This window comes from Dermacentor andersoni, chromosome 4, assembly GCF_023375885.2.
Source record: "Dermacentor andersoni chromosome 4, qqDerAnde1_hic_scaffold, whole genome shotgun sequence".
Lineage (NCBI taxonomy): Eukaryota > Metazoa > Arthropoda > Arachnida > Ixodida > Ixodidae > Dermacentor > Dermacentor andersoni.
The window spans coordinates 146,168,772-146,194,349 of record NC_092817.1 but is presented as its reverse complement, the minus strand read 5'-3'; the positions used below and the strand labels follow the sequence as shown (position 1 = coordinate 146,194,349).

Sequence of the window (25,578 nt, the reverse complement as noted above, 5' to 3'; positions counted from 1 at the left end):
TCAGAATTCGCTGAGCTGCAACTTCCATAGGAATACAACACTGACAATCTTTTGGAAGAAAACGATTTTGTTTTTCTTTTACAGAAGAGACCTATATGTTCGCATAGTATAGCCTATACTAACGTCTGATATCACCGGCGAGTATAGAAACTGCACAGGCGGGCGCGTGCGACTTAAACTACGGAAGAAATCGTGAAACCGCTACAGCGGAGTCGGCTGTCAAAGGTGTGTGATTCACGCCCAACAGGAGGACACCCACTGGTTTATGGGCGGATGCAAGCACGGCAGGTGCGTGGCGTTTCAAGGGTGTGCCCTTTAGGAGAGGTGTCGAACCACCACCGCCGTTGTTAGTCTCGAATGTAAAATAACCAGTACATTTACCGAAAAGATTATCTCTATTCATTTCCTGAGTCGTCAAGTTGTTCGTTCGCTATCGTATTAAGTCCACTAAAGTTGCAGCATTATATCTTCCTAAATCAACCGGTAAACATACACCTCTTAAGGTACCTTAGGATATTCAACTCAACTGGTATCGCCATGGCAGTCAATAACTTAATGTCTAACTTCTTTTTCATGCTTGGAAAAACACTTTTAAGCCGCACGTATTGAGCAACAGAAAGCTGTCTCTGGAGTTTTTCATGTTTCTCTACAATTACTGAAACATTTCGTGTAAATTTAATAATAAAAACTTTAATAAATTATTAAGACTAACTATGCAGTCAGGCGGAGTAAAAAAAATTATCTGTGTATCTCCAAGCAATGACAAGCTATACTACCCTGGTTTTGTCCCGCTACGTAGCATTAGCGTATTTTTAAAGTTTGGCTCAAGTTACGTGAAACACACGATATACTCATCCCCATACTTTTTCTCGCCGGGTTTTCTGGGCCTATTTCTGACTGATTAAATTAAAGATTACAAAAGCGGTTGCGGCATCTGTTCTGACCGGCTTTCTCAGAACAGGAAGCCGTGGTCCTCAGCTACCCTCGCTGTCGTGTTGGTCAGCTAGAACTGAACTTCCAGGGGCAGGTTGGACAGCACGGCCTGGCAGGGCGGTAGGGGTGATGGTAGATGCTATGCAGCTGGTCTGGGCTTGTGAGGACAGTTCAGGACCTGCTATGAAAAACTAGTTTGCGTCTTACAATATTATGCGCATTGGTGATGTTTGGATGAGTGAAAATAAGTACATATACTAATATAAACAAATTGGTAAAGCTTATGGTGGAATGGTGATTGATGTTATGCAAAATTTGAGCGCCTGAGAACAAGGAGCACGTATGTCGCTGTCAGATTTATTAGTGGTCAAGCATATCACGCGTTGCCTCCTCTGTGCATGATCAGAAAGTGGCGCAGCCTTTGCCGACCTGCTTTTGTTCCAATCAACTGTGTCGTCGACTTTGTCTTCGTCAAAAGCTCTGTCGGATCTTTTAAATGGACTGACAACGACTTTTCATGGCACCGATTTCATTTCGTGCAATAAAGAGTTTACAAGCCAGCACGCCTAATCGTGAAATGGTAATGCGCGAAAAGCCGTGGAACATATTTCTTTAGTATTTTTTTATTTGCCGTGAGAAAATTATTTAGAAGTTTGATCAACAGGTGAAAGCCACAATCTGAGCCGCGCCGTGGCGGGGGACTGCGGTATAACTTAATGTGCACCAAATGCACAGTACACAGGTGGTTTTTGCATATCTCCCCTATTGAAATGCGGCCGCAGCGGCCATGATTCGATTCCGCCATGTCGTGCTTAGCAGCGCAACGCTATGGACGCTAAGCCAGCACGACAGTGAGTGCGTAGTCGCTTAGTGAAGGCATGCGGAAAACAGTGATAGGTATGCGCGATTGGGATTATACGCCAGCATGGGTGGAACGCGCGCGACAAGTGCGGCCGTAGCTGTGAGAAAGTATTATTTTCTTTATGAAGCAGATGTTCGTGCGATTCATGTTTCGCGAAGTGTTAAAACATTTCTGCAATAGCAGCAACATTTCTTTTTCCATCGTTTCCTGTCCAACTGCTGTGCTCATTCAGCAGTCAAGAGCGTTCTTTTTAGCCAAGCCGAATTAAGTTCTCGAACATGAAACAACGCTTTTACCTGTGATACGCAGTTCAGCGTGTAGCCACGCGTGTGCTATTGTTGTAGCGCAGGCACCCACTTACGTCACAGCTAGTCGATGGCATTGTGTAACTCTCAGGAAGAGCACACAATTCAGGGTAATTATTCGCAAACTCGCGCGCGTGCAGCAGCAGCACGTGCACTGGCATGCATTGGGGGGGGGGGGGGGGGGGGGGGCTTTCTTTAATTCGTAACGCGCGTAGAATACAGGACAAGCTCTAATAAGGTACGAACTGCAATATTAAGCAATAAGTATGACATACCTAATAACAGACGATTTACGCACAGTAATCTCATATAATATATCTGGGGTACCAAGATTTAACCACCAGGTTGCGCTACTTACTGCTTTTGGGTAGTTTCACCGCCAATTTAAAATTCTTATTGTTACTTAAATTGCGAACAGCGTGCTGGATTATATCACTATGAGTCATGGTCCGTTCATGTCCTTGAACGTCTCACCGCACATTCTGTCAGTTGTCAATCCCTTTAAAGAAGTGGTACTTGTTAGCCAATAGAGAAACCAGCAATGTATGTATGCAGCGATAAATGACTGCGGCAAGGTAGGTAGTGAAACATTGAACGTCTGCTCGTAATGTTGAGGCTAATTTGCATACGCCTGGGGACTGGGGGTCCGACTTTTTCGCAGGTGGCTTGCTCTACCTGGGAATAAAGGGCAACAACGGAAGTGGTGTGATAACGTCGCCAAAGCTGAATGGTAGCGGTGAAACCCAGTGTCTTGATTTTCATTATTACTTTCCTGGGTGGTACGAACACTCGGAGACGGAATACCGCCTAGATGTGGCTATACAAGGTACGTTAAACATCTGTCTCGACACATATTTTGGACACAGTGTATGATTGGAAATGTCCTGACTAAAAGAAAACCCTAGTTGTTTTAAGTATTAGAGGCCTGTGCTAAAACTAATAAGCAGGGCCTTGAATGTTTGTCTTTGTGGGCCATCCTTATAAGCTGGTTGCCTGGAGTTTATTGTAGGCAAATTGGGTGAGCTTAGCCCAGAGCAAAGCAATGTTTTCGTACTTGATGTGGTGAGGTTAAATTCAATCCTTCATTGTGGCTGGTAGGGTCCTGGTAGGATTCCTCGTGGTATTCGCTCTTCAGTGCAATTTCGGATGACCTCGCGGTTTGGACATTCCCACACCAACGTTTCGTAGAGGCTTAATGCTGGTATGTTGTGCGCATCTCTTAATTTGCCTCGACACCAAAGCGCGAATTAAGTGCTCATTGCAGAGCCACACGCGTGATATTTTTCGGTGGTAGCACCAGTGGCGTATGATGTTACGCAATAAACATGCAACTGCGTTTATCGCCTGAACGCGGAACCATGTAAGAGTCACGCAAAAGCAAGCAGTACGACATGGCACCAACCGCCAGGCAAAAAAATAAAAAAAGACCGGGCTCACACAAGCAAGTGAACTTTGTTAAGCACCACACAATGATGGATAGGGCATATCCCCGACAAGGCATTCATAACAGCTCGACTGAGACATGTCAAGTTAAACGCCGTATATATCAAGGACTTCTACATATCTCATTGCTTTTCTGGACAGTGATTTTGTAGCGATGCCGTTCAATGCTTTTTCTTGTCGCGCTTTTCGCGCTTCTGCAGCGGTCCTGCCCTCGTTATCAGTGATATTAGCCGGCCGTCAACGGTGGTTGGTAAGAATGGCATAGAACTGAGCGGACAGCACAGCCTAAATATCGCGACGATGGTCGGGTTACGTGAAGCAGTGCTTACGAAGATGCATATTGTATTTTAATAGTGAGGGTTCCTTCAAAGATTTCTCAAAGCACATTGCCGTTTTCGTGGTATAATAGTGCCGAGTCATGAAAAGGCGGCCCACCGCACATTATGCAAGATTTGATGTGACGTAACCGGATATGTGCGCTGCTAAAACTTGACGAGCGTCAGCGATACTTCTGTGAGTTCGCGTGTGCGCATGCGCGGGACGTTGTCACGTGTGATACATTTATTAGCGCATTTCTGCGGTGTAAAAGTGGGCCCGTCTCATGTCAACCTGTCACCGTGTCGTATTTAGGTGTTTTCTTATTATCTCAATAGCTCCATATACCAGCAGTTTTCAGATGAATTTTTTACTAAACCGACGCAATTCTGAGCATAAAGTGACCAGTCTTTGGTCAAGCATTTCATTCCTGTGATGACGGATATCAAACTGCTAATCAGTTCAACTTTCGGCGCGCTATGGCAGCCCAACAGGGTCGAAACCAAGTTAGTTGGCGAAAGTATATGCCATTTTGGAATGTTTTATTTTCTTATGAGGCGTGTCACATCAAGTAAATAAGGAAGTCAATTAAATAATTATTGACCAAATTATCGTGACGCTGCTTGTGTTAATCTGAGTAGGCTGGAAAATAAGGTCATTGCCATACTTTCCGTCTTTTGCGGTCAGTCAATCCTTCTGACAAATGTATATTAACGCGCATGTGCAGAGAATATGTTAAAGAATAAAGAAAGGTTTATACAGGTGTCCGAAATTTCGCGGTCTGTATGCAGAACTTTCCAACTAAAATCAGCCACAGTATCAAAATGAGGTCGCACAATCGGCTCCTTACGGTGCGCAGCATGTAATCCCACTGTCGCCTTGAAACGCAAGCAAAAGGCGCAACATTTTGTTCATGCAATATGGCGGCAACGTCTTACGCGTGGCATCACCATAAATTTTTCCTTGGAAGCCACGGTAGAAAACTACTTAGTTTTTCGAAGAAACTGACTATCGATGATGAGAATGGAAAGGATTATTGCCTACATGGAAAGTAAAAATGCGTAAAATTATTACTTTTTATCTTTATTAGCAATTTACCATGCCTAATTAAAAAAATAACTTCATTGAAGGACATCGCTTCATTTCTAAGTTTTGCAACCTACGAGAGACAATGCACATAATCGTCTACGTTTGCTGCAATACTTTCTGCTGCGGCCTAAAAAAATTTCGCACTCAAAATTCACTCAAATTCTGCGTGGCCATCAAAGTGAGGATACTGAGCACTAATGCTCATGAGCATAATATTGTTTATTAAGAGCCTGTGCCGCTTGCGATCGCGGCAATAATGACACAAGGAAGTTGCTCGGCAACATTGAAAAAGACGGAAAGAATTGAGAATTGTTCGGATCTTCACAAAACACTGTCCCGGGTAATCCTGTGGAGTGGCCTTGAACTGACTAATCAGATCCCCGAGGCAAATCGTATCTAAACATGAGAAGAAATCATAGAAATCAAGATTCAAGATAACGCATTGAGAGTCACGGCAGGTATTATGTGCAGAAACAATTAACCAATTGTGTACTATCTTTTGAAATATTAAGATACTTATTGCGGTTGTTATTCTGTTATCTGTTCACTACCGCACCTGAATATACAGTGCTTGTGGGTGGGTGTGCGAATCAGTGTATCTCCAGGAAGCAACAATGACGAATAAACGAAACCCCCGAGAACACTGTGCGATCATGAAAAATAAATAGCAAAATGAAAAGCAAGAAAAAATATGCAGCCATCTTGAGTCAGTCGATGAAAATACCATCACGACGATGCTTCGCGGTAGGTGAAAGCGTCTGTAGGACTGTTTTCTTTGTTTATTACTGTATTTTGTGCGTAAGAGCCCTGATTTGTTTAAATTTGTATTGCAGAAGGCTCGGAAATGAAAAAATTCTGGACGTGGCCTTCGCGCGAGCTGATGAAGGGATCATGGACTGCGGCTGACATCTCATTCATGCAAGCAAACGAGTTCACGGTGAGTCTATAGCGGAAGAAAGGCAGTTGGATGTGTTCTGCAGCTTTGTAGTTGTGAAAAATAAAAAAAAAAGATTAAGGAAGCCAATGGTCTGAGAGGACTAAATTGCATGGGCATTGGTACAATCTAAGGCGCATTACAGATGCATTGCTCCGAGTGTCCTGTCTGAGAAATGGCATGTTACCCAGTGCTCGGAGTCCATTCTTCAGCATAAGCTCGCCTTGTTCCATGTAAGAACGTATATCAGCGCGTACATAAGCAGGCTAATAAGGGAACGAAGAAAATTACGTTGAACTAAAAAGAAGGACTGATGGCGTTAGGCCCCTGAGGTCAGCCGTCACAGACGTAGCCGTGTACTATGAATGCTGTTTCGCGTCAAACAGTTCTTGCGAACCTTGCACAAAAAAGATTAGAGAGTCGCCACATTATCTTTATTTAAAGAAATATGAGAAAGAAAAATTTCGCTAGTTGGCGTTGATAAAGAAATGAATTACGTACAGGTGAAGCTCCAGTGTACTATAAGAGGACGCAGCATCGCCAGGGCATTCTGCGTTATAGATTCCATCAGACTTCGGGAATGCCAAGGCAAGCGAGGTGAGTTTTTTTCTTCTTCTTCTTCTTCTTCAGAGAAATGGGATAATTGGTACCGTCGTCGGGCCATCAAGAGTTCAGCAACCCGACGTGCTACAAGTAAACCTTGGTTCAATGCAGCACTACGTTGTCTTGCAAATAAGACACAAGGAATATATGCTAAATTTATAAACGGAAACAGCCTTATTGGAAGATATTATCTGATTTATTGAGAAATGTTTACACAAAAAATCAGAAGAAGCGAAAAACAACAGCACCTTTTTTGACTCTTTCGACAGGCGGTTGAAAATGAACTCGAGGAAATTCTGCAATAATGCGGAACCTATCGGGAAAAATTAGGTCGCTGTCTCGCCGCTTGAGCCTAACGAGGGATAATAAAGAATGGGCTTCGTAAAGTCAATCGCTGCAGGAGCTTCTTCGCCTCCGTATATCTTCCTCGATTGTATCAAAGAAATACTGCATTATCCTTCTAATGTCAACACTGACGATACCGAAGATATACTGATTGATCATAATGGTATTAGAGCACTTCTGGAGCGTTTTAACCCAGCTGGCCCGGATGAATTGCCGTGAACTTACTGAAGTCATGCACGTAGTTGGTTTTACTTTAGGAATAGTGTTCATGAAATCATTATCCACATGCTGCTTTCCACATAAATGAAGACTGTCCCGTGTTGTACCCGATCCTAAATCCTAAGCCTGGCGACAGGTGTGTAAATACAGACGGACATCACCAATAAATATACCATGTATTAAACCGGAACACGTTTTACGCACTAGCATTGTCAAGCGCACCAAGAGTAATTCGCTATATATATACATATTGTAATGGAGTGTATTGAACAGTTCAGTTGGTAGCGTTTGTTCGTAATCGAGAAGGTAGGTCACGCAGAGCAGGAACAGCTGGTTGCCCGAACAGCTCACGCTCGTGCTGAGCAGTGGCGATCCGGCTGGCCCGCTGGTTCCACTGCAGGCACGGAACAGACGATCTGGCTGGCCTTGTCCTTGTGCTCTTCTTCTTCAGTACAATTACCCCCGGTGCAAAAGCGGAGCCATCCTGGCGACTTACGACGTGGAGATGAGCGGGTTATAGAATTGTTTCAGGCGGTGAACGTGAACAACATCCCGTCCACGGCGGCGCTTGTCGGATGTCGGTGTAAGCGGCTCTATGACATAGTTAATCGGAGCGGTGCGTTCGACGATGTGGTATGGTCCATCATACTGCGAGAGAACTTTTGTCGAAAGTCCAGGCGTGGTAGAAGGCACGTACAACAAGACAAGTGTGCCGGGAGCGAAGTTCGGATTCGTAGCGTCACCATCACGATTGGCTTTTTGTCGTTATTGGTCGGCGGAAGTGTACTTTCGGGCTAATTTACGGCATTCCTCGGCGTATCGGGCGACGGCTGAAACGGGAGCACACTCTGACGTGTCTGGTGTATAAGGCAAGACCGTATCGGTGGTATGGGAAGGATCGTGACCGTAGAGAAGAAAGTATGGAGAAAATTCTGTCGTACTTTGTGTAGCCGTATTATATGCGTATGTGACAAATGGGAGAATGATGTTCCAGTTTGTATGCTCCGATGAAATTTACATGGCGAGCATATCACCAAGGGTGCGATTTAAACGCTCCGTAAGCCCGTTAGTTTGAGGATGGTGCGCAGTGGTGGTTCGGTGAACTATGCGGCATTGAGCAAGCAGAGCTTCAACCACCTGCGACAAAAACACACGACGTCTATCACTCAGCAGCTCCCGAGGTGGGCCATGACGAAGAATGAAACGATGGAGCAGATGGCGTGTCGCTGACACGCTAACACATTTTCCCTCGTTTCCGCGTCCTCCCGCCTCACACCCTCTCCCTTTTAAAAGAACCCCACCTATATATACTGTGGCGAGGAAAGCATATGTCACCTTGAAAAAGACAAGTCCACTTGTCGAAACGTTGGCTCCTGCATTCACCTTGTTCCCGTTTTGCTCATAGCCACCATCTTGGTATACAAAGACGGATTGGGAGGCACGGGTGATCTCGTTGATAACCCTCTGGAACGTCTGAAGAGCGTTTCTCAACCCGAACGACATGCGGACGTACTCGAAAAGACAGAATGGTGTCGTAATTGCAGCCTTTGGCATGTCTGCTGGCTCAGGAGGGATTTGATTGTGGGCCTGTACTAAATTTATGTTGCTAAATGTTGCCGTTCCAGCTAAGTCGGCTGCAAAGTCATGAATGTGAGTGAGTCGATAGTGAAGAAGGATGGAGCACACGGTAGTCACCGCACAGGCATGAATCCCCTGGGGAACGCTTTGGTACCATGGGAAAGGCAGAAGACGAACTTATCGACCAAGGACGGAAGATACCCAGTTGCAGCAGCTGGCTGAGCTCTCTCTTTGCGTTGGCAAGGCGTTCACCAGGTAGGCGTCTGGGTTGGCCGAACACTGGGTCGCCTTGGCAACATGAAGCGTGACATTGTGGGGTACTCGCAGCTCAAGCTTGGAAGGTTTCGTGATGGCTGCGAAGTTTGACAAAATTGAGGTGAATGCAGATGGTGGTATCTGTGGTATCGTCCGTTTTAGCACTGGAAATCATCGGCGCGAGGATGCCGTGTATAGACATCATAGTGGTCGTGTCAACGAGGCGACGAGCGTGGAGATCAACACTAAGAGTGAAGTAGGTCAGAAAATCCGCACTCAGTATGCCAATTCGTACGTCTACAACACTGAGCACCTATCGGAAGCTGAATCAGACACTCACGTCAACTGTAAGATAGCGCTGGCCATATGCATTGATAGCAGAGCTCTTGGCTGTTTGAAGGGGCGCGTTTTTAGAGCGCAGCTCTTTGGCGTCCGTTCCTGGGTTTCGCGTCGTCGTCGGCGTTGTCGTCGGCCTCGTAACCAGCTCCGCCCCCCTTTCATCCCCCCAGCGCTAGCAGCGACCGACTGATACCGCTGGATGCCGCTGACGCCGCTAGAGAGTCAAGATAACGTGACTGCATAGAACACCGTCGCCGCCATGCAGAAAGAGGAGGAAAGGGTCCCCCCCCCCCCCGCCCTGTTCTTGTGTGGCGGATAGGGTGCTCTTCAGTTGCCGGCGCGCCGGTTATTTCACGTAGGCCCCGGCACGTCGACGAATACGTGACCACCTTCCCACGGCTAGACCTGGTTCTTAGCGCTGCGGAAGCGAGGGTATCATATTGTTTGTGTCGGCATCGGCGGCGTTGTCCCTGAAACCAACTCCGCAGCTGGGGTTGACTCACTATCGGCGTCAGCGGCATCAGTCAGTCGCTGCTATCTCTTCCCTCCTCCCTTTATCGTGTTGTCCGCTTGCTGCGCGCGCTTCTGCCCCCATCGTTTGCCGCTGGGTGTACACGCCGCCCCCCTCCCCCCTCTTCCTGCGAGTCTCCGGTTGTCAAAGCGCCGGCTCGAACTTAATTCCTTTCTTCGCTCCTCCTCCAATGCAACCCCTGTGCGGTGGCAATCAGAGAGCCAGATCGGTGGCGGCGGATGTGTATATGTGCACCGCCCGAGCCGAAATTGCCGCTGCCGTTCGCCCTGTGCGGTGGCAATCAGAGAGCCAGATCGGTGGCGGCGGATCTGTATATGTGCACCGCCCGAGCCGAAATTGCCGCTGCCGTTCGCCACTGCGAAATTATCTTGCTGGTAGTAGCTGCCTACTTCGCCCCTACCGCACTCACGAAAGACGTCGTGCACTTCCTGCAACTCGCATTAACCGTCCATCGATCCACACCGATGTTAGTAGTGGGGGACTTTAATGTTGACATAAAGACAAACAGCAATTTCCTAACACTTATGCGGGAGAACATCCCGTTCCTCTCGCTCGTAACGCGTCCCACGGCTGTGACAACCTCGCGAGGCACTTGTATAGATCTCGTCTTTGAGAATCAAGCATTGGTGTACCAAGTTGAACATATATCAGTCTATTTCTCCGACCACAAAGCTTCCTTCATGACTGTCAAGAACTGTTAGTGGAGTCTTTGTTAAAGGAATACGTGTGAAAAATAAAAAAAAAATTCTGTGATAGCGCATACATGTGTTGCTCGATTTCTTTGCCTCAATCTATCGAAAAGGTGAAACAGCTTATTTGCTGCGCTCAAATTTCGCATTAGGAAGTAACGTAATCGTCGGTAATTTTTCTTTTTTGGCACACTGGCGGTTTAATCGCGTAGCCGCAATGACGCCGACCTCTGCACCTGTGTTCACAAGAGAGAGAGAGAGAGAAATTCAAGAAAGGAAAGGCATGGAGATTAGCCAGACGCACGTCCGGTTTGCTACCCTGCATTGGGTGAAGGGGGTATGAGGATGAAGAGAGAGAGCACAGTTTCGCGCACAGTTGAAGGTTCGCACCGAGTCTACACACAGTTCTCAAGACCTGTCGACTTGAGGTATTTCAAGAGCGCTTTCATGGCTTTCTGGGCCATGAACGCGTACGGCCAGGGTCCAAGGTTCTTCATTACGTAACATGGTCTAGAGGCCAGCTGGTTCAGTGCTGTCCGAAGAACTTCGCGCTCGTCGTCGTATTGAGGACAGATACATAGGATGTGTTCAATCGTTTCTGTGGTTCCGCAAGAGTCGCACATGGGCGTATCCCCCATTCCAATGCGGAACGAGTAGGCCTTGGTAAATGCCACGTCGAGCCAGAGGCGGCACAATACTGTCGCCTCAGAGCGGGAAATTTTTTATTGCACTTGGAGCTTTAAGGATGGATCGAGCGTATGCCCACGAGAAATCGTTGTCTGGCAATCCTGTCCGTGACGTAGAACAGGCGGCTTGTCTTACCGCAAGAGTCAGCTGATGCCATCAGTGACTCTGCAGCATATTTCCGTGCCAGCTACAAGTGGAACGGCACTGGCGTGCTGGCACAGAATTTGCTGTAATAACAGCAATACGCTCCGCGATGAGGGCCAGAGCGGGAGCTGGACCGAGAACGGAACTTGGAACGGCAATTGAGGTCGCGCTGATGAGGGTGGGGCGATGACCATAGGGCAGTAATGGTCTCAGCAAGTTCGCCTGTAATTTGCTCAAGGCGAGACTACCGATCTTGGAGGTGCGACAGGGGAACGACTGTTGTTGCCACAGTACCTCTTGGTGAATAACCAGCGATGCGGTCGGCCAGCTCTCCAAGATTGTCGAGGGACATGTCTTCTGGTCTGGTGTTCAAGGCGACCACCAGATTCTGAGGCAGGCGCTGAAGGAACAGTTCTCCTAGCAGCTAGTTGTTTGCGGCGAACCTACAGTCACTGGAGCTGACGCATATAACGTAGAAGTTCCGACCGTCGAAGGCCGCTGAGTGCCTCTTCGTGGAGAAGCTGCTGGAGAAAAATGCGTACAGATATAGACTTGCGTTGCTAACCGTCGTTTTGAAGTATTCATAGGGGGTGGTGTCGTGGGGTGCGTCTACAACGTCTTCGAACTCCTCAGCCACTTCTCAAGGAAGTGCCGAGACAGCGTGCAGGAACTTCGCGCGCTGCGAGGTAATGCACCGTAGGTGCAGAAGGCCTCCACACGAGTAAAGGAGCCTGCAGGATTTTGTGGCTAAAAGGGCGGCGTGTGAATCGTACGCCGTGGCATAGGCCTCTGCGCGGGTCGTTGGTCTCTTTTTTGTGGCCGCGCGGCATAATGACATCCGGGTCACCAGGTTATAGGAACCAAGGAAAGGTCTACTACAACAATACGCGAGTCAGCGCGCGAAAGCCCAGAGAACCGTTCGAACCCATTGCGGGCGTCGAAAATTTGCTTTTTTTTATTCTTCTTTTGACTTCGCAGCTCGCAGCATGAGGCAGGAAACACGCGCGCAGCAGCCCGTCATACATGTAAAAGGCGGCTGTGGAGGATGACGATGGCTGGTCCATTTTCAGCATGGTGCTGAAAATGGGCCATGCAACTAAACACACAATAACTGTTCACATGCGCTTCACAAAAAAAGAAATATATGCACGACACGACTTACTTATCGATACTGCTTGTTTGCGTAGTGTATTGCAATTCAAGTACATACAGGAGTCCAGCATAGGCTATCAATGTGGCGAAAGCGTGCAAAATAATGAGTTCCTGTGACGAAACACAAGCTCTTCCAAAAACAAGGTCGTGGTCTACTGAACACGACCAGCGTAAGGTTCTCCTTGGAATAAGGTTACACAGTTTGGGATTATTCAACTTTCTTCGGAAGGGATGAGACTGAGAAAGTACAATATCTAGGTGCCCGATACGTCTTATGTTAATACTGCAGACAGCATGACTACCGCAAAGGAGGCATAGGGATCATAGCTGCTTCAAAAGAGAAACAAGAAATTATGGCCGAATTTTTTTTCACATTTCTAACTCTAGAACTTCCATAGTGCGGGATTATTATATGTTGCCGCCTCATTATGTATTCACGCGAGTGGATCATGCGCGCAAGTAGAGAACAGAACAGTTTAAAGGTTTATTTTGCCCGAAAAGGAATCGTGAGGGGAAGCAGCTACCATCTGTGCTTGTTGATACTGCTGACAATAACAGTTTCGCTGTGGCGCTTTGAATGTATACGCTCATTTGTTTGCTTTGAATATGGTACTACGGTCCGTTTAATTGTATGACGCACTCACTATTTCTTTAGTGCAGCCTTGCTTGTGATTGTTTGCATCTACATTCCAAATGTAGAGTCACCTAGGTGCTGTGGGTAAAATAAATAAATAAATAAATAAATAAATAAATAAATAAATAAATAAATAAATAAATCCTTTATTCGCTCGAGTGTATTAGAGGTCCGTCAATATTCAGTCTACTGAGTACTGACTGAATACAGCAACGCTAAGAAATGTATTGAACCATACGAAATAGTGTAATTTTTAGAATACCTAAATGGCTGAATGCAATTTATGAGTAAGCATCTCAATCGTGCCATTATTCTCAACATTCGCCTAACCCGGTGCCGTTGAGTGTTCTTTTCGAATTTTCTCCGGGTAATAAATGATGACTTAACTGCAGTTATATTTTTAAGATGCTTTATCCCACAGTACCAAATGAAGCACAGGAGTTTCTGTAGGCTGGGCCAATTCAGCTTTAAAAAATTACACCAATGCTCATTAAAAAGATATTTATTTTGAGATATTTCGCATGGCGAGACAGAGAGAAAGGCAAAGGAAAGACAGGGAGGTTAACCAGAGATTATTTCGCATGGGCTTCTGCAGTAATAAATACTACTAAAATTTTCTTTTGTCCAGTCTGCCATAATCAAAGACGTATTCTCAAATGCACACAATAAATTCCAAAGTGACAAAGGTGTCTGCCTTTTCTATTGCCATATGACAACCGAATTCATGATATATTAGCTGTATTTTCTCGCATTTTGTGCCCGAATCAGCACCGTGTTTGATTAACGGAAGAAATTGCTGGCCTTCATTAGAATGTGCACTTGTAAGGCTATAAGCTGGCTAACAGCCATAGAGTTATTATACTAAGTCTAGGAGAAAAGCTGGGCGAAAAAAGTTGCAACGGCAAAGGCGCCACCATGTTCTTGCGCCGCATATTGTAATGTTAAAAATAGTGAAATTCGAAGACAATCATCTACACGTAGCGTGTTCGTACCGACAAGGCGTAAAGTTCGTTCCCTATATTTTTCAGACAGATCCGAAATGTATCCGTAAAATTTTGAAGTAATATTTACGCTGAGTGAAAGGATGCGTAACTGAAAAGGGCAATTAGAGATCGCAAGGTGAGGCCTCCGTCCTGCAGTGGACATAACTGCTGCTGCTGATGATGACGAAAGGATGCGTTTGCAGGTGCCTGCACGAGATGGTGCCACACTACTGTTGGAGGCTCGGAATCACGCTAATTGCACATTTCATCTGAAGCTCATCTCGTCGTCTGCGCCTGCCCGCCTGCACAGAATAGCGACATAGTGGCACACTCACGGTTACCGATCTCAATGCGTAGGCGCTGCGGGGAGCTTTTTCTCTAGCGTTGGTTATGTTAACTCTATGCTGACAGCATTTTTCAGTTTAGTCGCCGCGTTTCAATTCTAGCAGGATAATTCTAACGGTGCATTGCAAACATCCAACCAGTATAAACAGGTTTTAAAGCGACCCTTCTAAATTTTTCGCGATAGCTACTTTGCGGCAATGAACGTGTAACTAGTAATTGCATGGTTAAAGTGTCTTCCCTGTCGGCAGGACATATAAAAATTTATATAATCTATAGCTTCGTAAAAATCACCTTTGGTAGGCTTCGATGAAAGGAAGAGTGCGTGTGAAGTAAACTGGCAAAATACGTCTCGGGCATATCACGCTCCCTGTAGGCCTAAGGTACAGCCATTTACTCACTTCCCCTTGACATCTCAGCCTCTCAACGCTGCCTAAGGTCATTTTAGCAGGTTGCTTATCTATGAGAGTGACAGCAGTTCATTCGTCGCTTATTGCGCAGCAAGTGATCCTGTGATTGCGCATGAATGCCTGGTGTTACGTATTCGTGCTCTCCCTCTATTTTCTTTCTGCTATTCTACTTCCCTAGTTCCCTAGCGTACATGATGCAAACAGTGTTGTTTGGCTTAGTTTACCTCCCTGTCTTTGTTTACCTCCGATTTTTCGTCTCCATCTCTCATTTTCTGAACGACTCAATGTCACGAAAAGCAGGATTGAAGGGTGAGTGCAAGTGATGAATAGCCCTTAGAAACATTACGCGTTTATAAAAATTCTTTAGGTGCTTCATTTGCCGTTGGGTCGAGAGAAGTGAAAATCACGGGAACAGCTTATTGTGAAATCATTCTTTGCTTGAAAACCGGGACAGATCCGAATATATTTTTCCATTAATATGAGAGTTCACATATAAGTCTCCTGAGTGGGTGCTAACTGACTGAATGAGTTAAAAAATAAACATGTCAGCGATTTCTCCAAGTGTATGAATGAAGGGACAAAGTAATTCCTAAAGCAAATCTTTGATGTCAGAATTGTTCATAGAGAGGTGGAGCACCCAGAACATTTTGTTATAAGAAAATGCAATCACCAGATCAAATTCTTTATTAGGGAACATTGGAGAGCTCCCTTGGAGTCACAGAAGATGGACAATGACTCTGAAGATTCGTTACCAATAAATACCTCCCTGCCTTTTCCTACCTTTTTTTTTCTCTACTACGGAACAAGCAAATTCAGAACTTGTGGATGAATGGCGTTTTCTTTATTTTCTTAGAGATCCCGAAAAGCAATATAGACAGCCAGGAGAGTACCTCACTTTCATCCTTGGAGCATCTTACATGTTCACAATTTACACTTAGAAATGACGGGACATGTGTATTTCACAGCTTGCCCACAACAGCAGTATTATTAGCAAAAAATTCTCGCATAATTTTTATTTCACAGCTGAGGATGATGGCCTCTGCAACTTCGAGGATGGCTGGTGTACCTGGAAAAACCGCGCTATTCACGACTACGAACCACGTTGGCTGTTGGGTGGTGGTAACATGAAAACCACTCTGGCAAAGCCAGCCAACGACCACACATTCGGGAACACCACAGGTAAATCCGCTTTTAAAATATTAGAAAGCAAGTGATATACAGCATCAAGTAGAGACTACGCATTGCACTGTGACCTCAACTAGTTGCGTAAAAATTTGAGCGTTGGGCAATATTGAAGGTACATGTATCTTACATACTACCTTAAGGTAGTATTTGGGTATCTTGTATCTGCATCAGGATACATTCGGCAAAACTTGTATCACTATATGCGTTTTGATGCAAAATGTAAAGTATCGCGTAACTAAAGATGCAAGATACACCTAAGGTGAAATTCACATGCCGAGAGTTAGTGACGGCAGCTCAGTGGACGCTTATATGGTAATTTTTCTAATAAACAATCCCACTGTGTAAATCGAATGCTGTGTGGCCCTGCTATTAACAGTTAATAAACCTTTACTAACTTTTTAATTAGAATCGCTAGGAGGAATGCTGCAACTGCAGACTGTAGATAAAGTCAGTGCTCCATGCATAGTGTTTTGCTCAAAACTTTGTGCTTGGAGAACTGTCATGAACAAAGTCCTAAAAGTCGCGTGGTGAAACGTATTCCTGTTCCAGCTCAATTGCCGTCAGCGTTACCGGCCCGGCAACTCGCCGCACGCCGTCTGCCTCACGCGGGCCGCCATTCGACGGCGGTTTCGCTCGCCAACGGCGAGATCAAATCTTCTCAAATGTAGACGATTATAACTACAATTACTCCACTGAAGAATGGAGTTCACTAAAATGGCCAAATGCAGCCAGACGACAGTGACTGAGCAAATACTAAACTGTATCCAATTCGTTTTGCGTTACTTTCTCCCCGACATTTATTGCACAAATACCGTAAATACAACGAACAGGCCATGTTCCTTCATTGTGTCCACTGCAGTCATTTATACGTTCTTTCTTTTCACAATTTGTTAAATTTTTCTTAGTCATCTTCTTTCGTTTTCTCACGAAGGCAACGGCCGCCGCAACCAGAACTCGCTCGATGGACACTCTGCTAGGAAGGGCTGTGTTGTAACACACGAACACCTTGAGCACGAAGTTGTGGTCACTCAACGCCGCAATGTTCGCGTTAGTGTTGTTTCTGTACTGCAGAGTTTCATTGTTCTTCGTGCTGGGATGAGGCGCTCCAGTAGGGATAATTAAAACTGAATAAGTCAGCGGCCATATACATCGGGCCACACCGGTACCAAGAAAATTGATGAGCCAACATCTTTAGATGACGAATCAAGTACTGAGTGCCAGAACTTGCTTGTGTGAACACTCGAATTCGCGAGGTTGCTGCGTTGTACGACCGTGTTTTCTTAATTGTGGTTCCATGCAAATTCAATTGATCCAAGTTGCATCGCCTGTTGCAGTTAGTAATATAACTGGTCAGTAAGGTAACTGGTTACATGTAGTCAGTCACTGACAAGAGTAACTTAATTACAGCGAGCGTTCCCAAGTAAAAAATTAATCGATCATTTAAAAATCTACAAGAACTGTAGTTGTTTACACGTAAATAATTACATGTAATTTGTTACGTAAACGTCTTACTTGAAGTCAATTGGTCTAAGAGACGCTCTTTGCCAGTTTATTCAACTGCTGCTGCACGAAATATGGCCAGCAGTTGACCATAAGAAGTGATTTGGACAACGTGAAACGGAACAACATGGCTGCCAGCACAATTAGCGAACAGCGTGAGAAGGTGTACAAAAGGGAACGCGGGACCTGCTTTCCTTTTACTGTATCCATCCAGCCATTTTTTCTATTTAGAATGTAGCTTCATTATCCAGTATCGATGTATTTTTAAAGCTCACTGCCTCTGGCAGGGTAATTTGCTCCTTATTTTTTTCTGTATGGGTACTTTCGCATGATAACAAACTAGGATGAATAGTTACGGCGCTACTTGAAAAAAAAATACATTATGGGGTCTTATGCGGCAAAATCACGATCTCATTGTCAGGCACGCCGTAGTGGGGGACTCCGGAAATTTGGACCAGCTGGGGCTCTTTTCTTTTTGGATGGGGTTTTACGTGCCAAAACCACTTTCTGATTATGCCGCACGCAGCTGTGGTTCTTTAACGTGCATCTAAATCCAAGTACGCGGGTGTTTTCGTCCCCATCGAAATGCAGCCGCCGTGGCTGGGATTCGATCCCGTGACCTCGCGCTAAGCAGGCAAACACCATAGCCACTAAGCAATCACGGCGGGTGCAATATTTTCGGACGCTGCAGGCGAATTGTTATCGGCAAATGTTCTCCTAACACCGAGTTCAGAGTGTGAGATACCCTTGTATCGGTTCTAAGACAGTACGCAGCTACTCTGAGTGTAATGGCGTCTCTCTCCTTGATTTCATTCTCTGCTGTTTCATACAGTTCCACAGCTGGTTTCACAACCATGATCCCTTTCCACAATTTTGTCCACCCGCTTCGCTTTAACTTCATTTTCTCTGCCGCAGTCCGTGATCATGACACTTACTAGTTAGTTTCATGACCCATATGCATATTTTCTTCACTGTCAGTGAAATAATTTCAAAAGCTGCCGACGCTTTTAAAAGATGTATTTCAAAAAAGAAAGTTAGAACGAGTAGAATTATTATGAACTGCATGACGACTCACTGTCACTTTCAGGGTAAAAAAACTAACAGCCAAAATTCGTAAAACTTTGCACTTAACCTTTTCCTTAATTTTTTTAGAAAGCTAGTCCGTAGGCATAATAAATGGTTGTTGCTACAGGTACACAAGGAGATTCGTTCGTGCAACTCAACTTGTTTTAAAACAGGAAGCATCATCAAGAAAACACCATTCATTCCGCAGTCGTTTCCCAATTTCCTGCGACAGGACAACCGTTGCTTGCGGCACAGACCCGTTAACGTGTTCTTTTTTGAAACTGTGGCCGTTTTGATAGATGTGAGGCTGGAATATGAACGTTCATGCCTATGGTATAGGACATCATATGCCAGACTACATTGCGACTCTGAACATTAGAAAGGAGCTCGGCAGGTGAATGTTGTATTATATACACAACGAGTTATTACTCGAAGCATTTTGTGCACAACATTTTCTCGGTCTGAGGAAGTAGGGAACATAAATGTAGAAGCCTTGCAACATTAAAACTCCCTTTGCATTCCGTGAATGCGAAGTATCACTGAATTGGCGCGTGGCGAATCACTATCTACGGCAGACAGGCTGATGTCTAGAGATCATGTCCCGTATGTCTTGTAAGAGCTATCCTTATTGAAGGACTTCGCCTCCTTGATAAAGAACTGATTTTTTCCGACATTCAACCATTTATTCTTCTTCAATACATAGGGAGTTTCTTCTTTCTGAGCTATACGACACACTTCGTTCAATAAGCTTTGTAGCAGTTCATTCTTCATTTCAACGAGAGAATTGCAAACTCGCACTCTGAACATGAGCTCGGGGAATAAATACAGCGGATTCAAGTCGCAACTTAAGACTGAAAAACACCATGCCACAACATCTTCTGTACACGCAGAAAACGTGGAGCTATATTGACAGCAAATTTACTGCATTTTGGTAATGCAGACAAAAAATATATATAACCTAGAACAATATCCCTATCGCAACTGGCATTAGAAAGTCAGTAAGGGCGTCACTTAGATGGCACCCTGGTAACGCTTCAAATATGGCGCTCAGAATAAAAATTACCTTCGTTCCACGAAGTGTACACATATTTCATGTGAGCATAATTTCTAGCATTTCTGCTGTCATTGTTTCTCTAATTATTGTCCTTCTAGATCGCTGTTCAGATGCAAGATCACTAGAAGGGCTTGCACCCTCCATAATACTTCACAGCAATGATGCTCCGACTGTTCTTTCCAAGTGCCGATATAAAACTGGTTACGCGCCTCTCTGAGTGCCGAGTTATGTCTGGCTCATTATCAGTTATTTATAGGTGATAACTGTTTCTCCTGACACGGCCATTGCAAATGTAAGGAGTCTCATGAAAGTGACAGTGACATCAAGGACCGACGTCATGATTGCCAAAGCCATATGGTTCAGAATATAAGCGGCGTGCAGGCTGAAATTTAGAATGTTGCGTAATTTTGTTTCGACTTTATTTAGACATGCATAAAGCGCTGTGCAACATGCCGACAATATTTGGCAAAAAAGACAGGCAATGCATGCCTCCAGAAGTCTTATACCCTATTTATTTATTTATTTTCATTTATTCAGAATGCCCCTAAAGGCCCTCTCACAGGAGGGTATTACATAGGAGGAGGGGGGGGGGGGGGGGGGGAGGGGGTGCTGTTATACATCATCATAACCCTCTTCACGACCTAAATTGGAGGCGGAACTCCATTATCGGTTATGCAACGTGGAATCACGTTAGGGCTTCACGTTAGCTCTAACGTTTTCTTGTGCACGTTAGCTCTAAATATTTAAGTACTGATGGTGCACGCGAATTAAAGGTGAGTTAGTTTCCTTATGCCTGTCTGAAATTCTCACTTTTGCCACGAGTGTAATCATCTAAGCCTTCATTCAATGGAGGCCATCTAATACGCTATTTTGTGCATGTTTTTCAATCGCTTTATAACAGGATCATACGTGTTCTTCAGTAACTTCGAGCAGAGAGCGGGAAGAAAGGCACAGCTTATCAGCAAGATTCTTTCCTGGAGCAACAGGATAACGCAATGCGCAGAGTTTTGGTACATCATCTCTGGAGAAAAGGGGACGGAACTCAAGGTACATCAGCGTGTAGACATTCCTAGTGGGTAGCAATGTTCAGCCTTCTAAAAACAACCAAGTGCCTATTTTCCATTGTCAAGTGCCATGCCAAGTCTGAATAAGATAAGCGTATTATTTTCTTTATGCTGTGCTTATCGGTCTTGCTTTTGATTGATCGTCAACCAAAGTAGACAGTAGAATAGTTGAAATAGTTATGCTTCATGTTATGTGGAGAATAAATTTTTTTATTTTACTTCATTTCAATCTGGTCACAATGCGACGCTGCTTTACAATATAGGTAAATGTGGAATCTATATGTTGACTTGGACTTTGGAGCAACACTCGCGGTATATCACAGAGACGATGGCTTTGATGATCATATCAGTACCCGCAGGATATGTAGCTGCTATGATAGCACCGGCCAAAACTCGAATGGCACGTTAAAAACGTCATGAGTAGTTGAGTTGTTTCGTCAAACATTGAAAAAAACGAGAACAAGGTAAAAGCGAGAGCCAACGTTTCGACAAATGGACTTGTCTTTTTCGAGGCGTTTCGACAAGTCTACTTGTCGTAGACGTAATAGACGTAACAACGTAGATGTCGACAAGTCGACAAGTCTACGTTGTTCTCGTTTTGCTCACCATCTTGAATTTCCATCTCCCGCTTTCCATGTGTTTTCCTTGGTCGAACTTTGTTGTATATGTAATTTTCGTGTAGAACACTCTCAACAGTAGAGAGAAATCTCCAGGCTGCTATACAGATAATAACCATAAAATTTTACCAGGGTCCATATTGAAACATGCTCTCCGATAGTGGCATGTAATAATGAAGATCACATATAGAAGGATTAGTTTACTTTCGACTAAAGAAGAGTTAAATTCTTAAGAAGAAGCTTCAGCTCGGGGGCTCAATATGAATACATGGGCAAACAGAAATTGTTTTTCTCGGAAACCACTGCACCAAATTTGATGAGGTTTGTTGCATTATAAATGAATACTTGATATCCAGTGACTGTCGTAGGAGATTTTTCATTCAGGTCGCCGATAGCTAAAGTTTGGAAATTATCAGAAACCGCTACTGTCAACTTTGCAGCTTTGTAACTCAGCAATGAAAAATGACCCAACTCTCTCAATTCTATCTATTACTACATCTCTAGAGGAGAAAAAGGATGTGTTATGCATGGCTCATATATACATGACTAATCTGTAAGTAGGACTTTTGCAATGCCCTTTTAAACGTTCTAACAAATTCACGTAAGATAGAAATCATTATATCAAAGTTATGCTCTTTGGTTGTTTCAAGTGATGCAGCTTGCAGAACTGCAATATCTGTTCCTGCTGCAGAGTTACAGATTTGTAAACTAAGACGTTCTATATTTCCAACCTTTCCGTCTCCATTTCTTTTAACGAGTTCAAGCGTTAAATCAAAATTTTGCTTCTAACATACACTAGAATTAAACTTTTTATCTCCAATGCAATGAATTTCATTGAAACCAGCCCAGAGGTTATCTCAGAAAAAAAATTTCAGCATTTTACGTGCATTTCAATTAGCGATATGTAGTTAGGCCCGAACTAAAGCTTCCTCTTAACTCGAATTTTCGGCAGTGTTTGCTTCGTCAGAGTCACCACAATATATGCATATCATCAAAGCGAGCAAAAAAAAAAAAAACGAACTTATGCAGACAGCGCAAATAGATAGAGGCTTTCGGGGACACTCGTATTCAGTGCTGTTACATGACTTAAGTTTTTTCACCCGTATCTGCCCTCGTGGTTTCAGGTCCTGACTCGCAACCCGTCTGACACGACGCGCAATCATCTTCCTCTGTGGACGCAGAACAGCGGCACGTCCTCAGAATGGCAGCAAGGCCGCATCGCTGTGCCCCACGGAAATCAGGTGAGGAAAGAAGGTTCCACAGCCCTCACCAGTCGAAAGTTGCACTTTAGTGCACACTCGCCTGGTTGGTCTCGAGCGCTCCAGGTTGCCGTGGTGGCTTGTTGTACGTTGGGCAGGTGGAGATCGAGCGCTCGGAACATATTCGACTGGTTCTTTCAGAGCACCGCGCGCCAGGTCGCAGTACTCCGAGGCGCTCTCACATTCGACATGGCAGCGCGACCGAGATCTGGCAGAGTTCCAATCACGTGGCTTGTGCAGCTTCACTTGACGCCGTGGTGTCTGCCGAGCCGCCATGCTCAGTGGCGCCTCGACCACCGTAATCGCATGGTTTCGGCGCCTTCGCTCTTCGTTTGTTTTCAACAGAAAAGATTCTTTGTTTCCTATTCCGGCTTTCGATTGCTCTGGCAAGTGGCTCAACGTTCGGCTTGGTCACGCCTTCTTTCGGACCGATCAAGAAAGGGAACTGAATTGTTGCAATCCAAGTGAGAATGTGATAACGTCAAATCGAATGTATCGTTAGTTCTGCCTCGAGATTTAACCACAGTATCAGGAATAGACGCCAGAACTATATCCTCACAGCTCTCGATAATTTATTTCATCCGTAGGGGCTTCTAGATTTTCCTAATAGGACAACTTATTTTGTCATTATTGTGACACGTGCGTTTCTACATTGTTATAGGCTTCGTTTAAATGAATGAGACAGTAGCTTATCGCGCCATGCGTTAGCGCGCTTTGCATTCATGTGCACGAAAATAATGGGCTGTACCATGACGCATCGGTTTATTGCTCCAGTGGGTGAAGTCGGTATCCGGTGAATCGATGTAACTGGCCTGCACGACGAATAAAAGGATGAGAAGAAAAAGCAGGACGCCTGATTTTCCTTTCTTTTTCTCTTAAGTGCGAGCCACAGTCCAGCTAGTCTGGGGCGCCGTTGCAACAGGGTTTATGAGCTACACATAAGCGCTTTCACACCGCATTATGCTGAGGCCCTGCAGGAAAGAAGATGCGTTAGCGATACCATTCCCGTAAAGTAGGCTTTAATTTGAAGTTAGCGCACAATTTGGTAAGTGAGTGTGTTTTTTTACGAGAGTTCTCGTAATACTGATGCAGATTTCGATCTCTTAGTGTTAAACGCCAAGGTTCACTTTCCTTGTTTCTTTCAGACCTTGTATATAACGAGGTGCTGAGCGAAGTGACACTGCTAGATTTCCTTTCTTTTCTGTTATAAAAATGTTTCATTATATTTTTCATTCCTTGTAAGGATTAGATAAACTGTAAAAAATAACGCTATTGATCTGCATGTTCTTTAGAGAGCAATCGAACCTAAAACCTTTGACTAAATTTTAAATTAATTTATATTATGTGATTTTACAGGCCAGAACAAAGTTCTGATTATGAGGCATGCCATAGTGAGGGACTGTCGATTAATTTTGACTACCTGGGGTTCTTTTTGACTACCTGGGGTTCTCGAAAAGCAAACGGTATACAGGTGGGCGAAGAAAAAACCAGACAGGTGCCCAGGTGTCCACAATTTGTATATCAGCAGAGCCCGTTAGATCAGGCGGGATCCTGATTCCGCCGATTGCACTCGTCGCGTACCGTTAGCGTGCTGGGCGTATCGTCGTCGTCTTTGTGGTCGGACCACTGTGGAACGTAGTGGTGCGCTACATATATACAATAGCAGGATATATACGATATCCTGCTTATTATTGGGAAGGAATATTTAAGTAGTGGTGGGTCGCGCAATAACCCTGTTAAACGAATTCATTTGAGAGGCTATTAGGTGGAAACTAAAAGAAATCGAAACTACTTATGACAAAAAATTCATTAGCCGATTAAGTCGCACTGAAATCAAGAGGTCAAACGGCTTTCAGATAAAAAGTTATCAACCTGAACATAGCAATAAGCTACAAACGACATTCACATGGCCTGCTAGTTGTTTCCACATAGGACAGGAAACAAGGTTCACAAACAGGTTGCTCTGTAATCACTTCACGAACAAGCACACATTTATGGCGGCAAATGACGTCTATGGTTTCACGAGGATGCCATTGCAGTGTTTTCATTTAGCACAGCACATGCGAAATGAAAAAAAAAATCTTATTTGCATAATAGATATCTGAAACAGCTGTACATAAATTTACACGAAAGACATCATTGCTATGTAAAGTATATCAGAAAGGTATCAAGAATTTCGAACATTTTTTTTACAGCGCATCGATACATCTGTCTGTCGACCACCATGTGTAATTGTGCAGACGTTTTCAACGCGGCTGTCTGCGTGTAGTTTGCGTTGCATCGTTCAATATATGTGTACTAGGCAACTAGCATTCTTGCACCCTAAAATACCACAGGACGTTTTGCAGAGTTCCCTCACTCTTTAATGATTACTTGTGTTTTGTACTATAACATAGTATAAAGGCAGAAAACTATCTTGCACTGATAAGAGGTGTCAGCAGTTTGATTGTTCCGTCGCATCAAGGCAGATGACGAAAAGGAAACTGCCGCTAACAAGACTTTTGATATTACTACCAAGGTGGTGTTCCAGGCAACAGTCAGTCCTCCCCCGACACCAGCGTTCGTTGCCCTCGACGATATCTCCATTGTGCACCACGATCGGTGCGAAACCCTTCCGAAAGGCAGTGAAGCCTTGTCTGCAAGTGAGTGTACTGCAATTGCTTATAAAAATCTCGCTAAATTAGCACTTGTTCTATGCTTTTATTTCTTCCTTTCTTTCTTGATGCTGAAAAGCTTAATTTTTTCTTATCCGGTGGCACTTTACGAGCTACAAGGTAGCGCTCTTTCAAGAAGCTGCTTGCCTACATTAGTTTACCTAGCCCCTACCATACACGCTTGTTAACGAAGGTAACTGCAACGTAACGTCGTTTTAACCATGCATTCGAGGAGCAGACATATAAGAATCTCGTAGTAGTCTGGATATTCTTTTGATAAGTGGATACGACTTTACTAATATCGCGCGTCATTTATGTATATGCAACATGATGTTTTAAAACAAATATATATAAAATGTATTTGCGACGCCTCTCTTTTTTTCACTA

The 25,578-nt window shown here is 44.5% G+C and overlaps 1 protein-coding gene across 2 annotated transcripts in view; it reads left to right on the top strand.

The window, feature by feature from the left end:
• LOC126537871 (MAM and LDL-receptor class A domain-containing protein 1-like) overlaps positions 1 to 25,578 on the top strand; it is a 242,010-nt gene that overhangs the window by 36,203 nt on the left and 180,229 nt on the right. For both annotated transcript variants that reach the window (XM_055074502.2, XM_050184968.3), the window contains exons 6-12: positions 2,762 to 2,926; positions 5,781 to 5,884; positions 6,385 to 6,478; positions 15,817 to 15,972; positions 20,499 to 20,644; positions 22,403 to 22,519; positions 25,056 to 25,179. In XM_055074502.2, the coding sequence (XP_054930477.2) occupies positions 2,762 to 2,926; positions 5,781 to 5,884; positions 6,385 to 6,478; positions 15,817 to 15,972; positions 20,499 to 20,644; positions 22,403 to 22,519; positions 25,056 to 25,179 (906 nt within the window). The remainder of the gene's footprint in view (positions 1 to 2,761; positions 2,927 to 5,780; positions 5,885 to 6,384; positions 6,479 to 15,816; positions 15,973 to 20,498; positions 20,645 to 22,402; positions 22,520 to 25,055; positions 25,180 to 25,578) is intronic.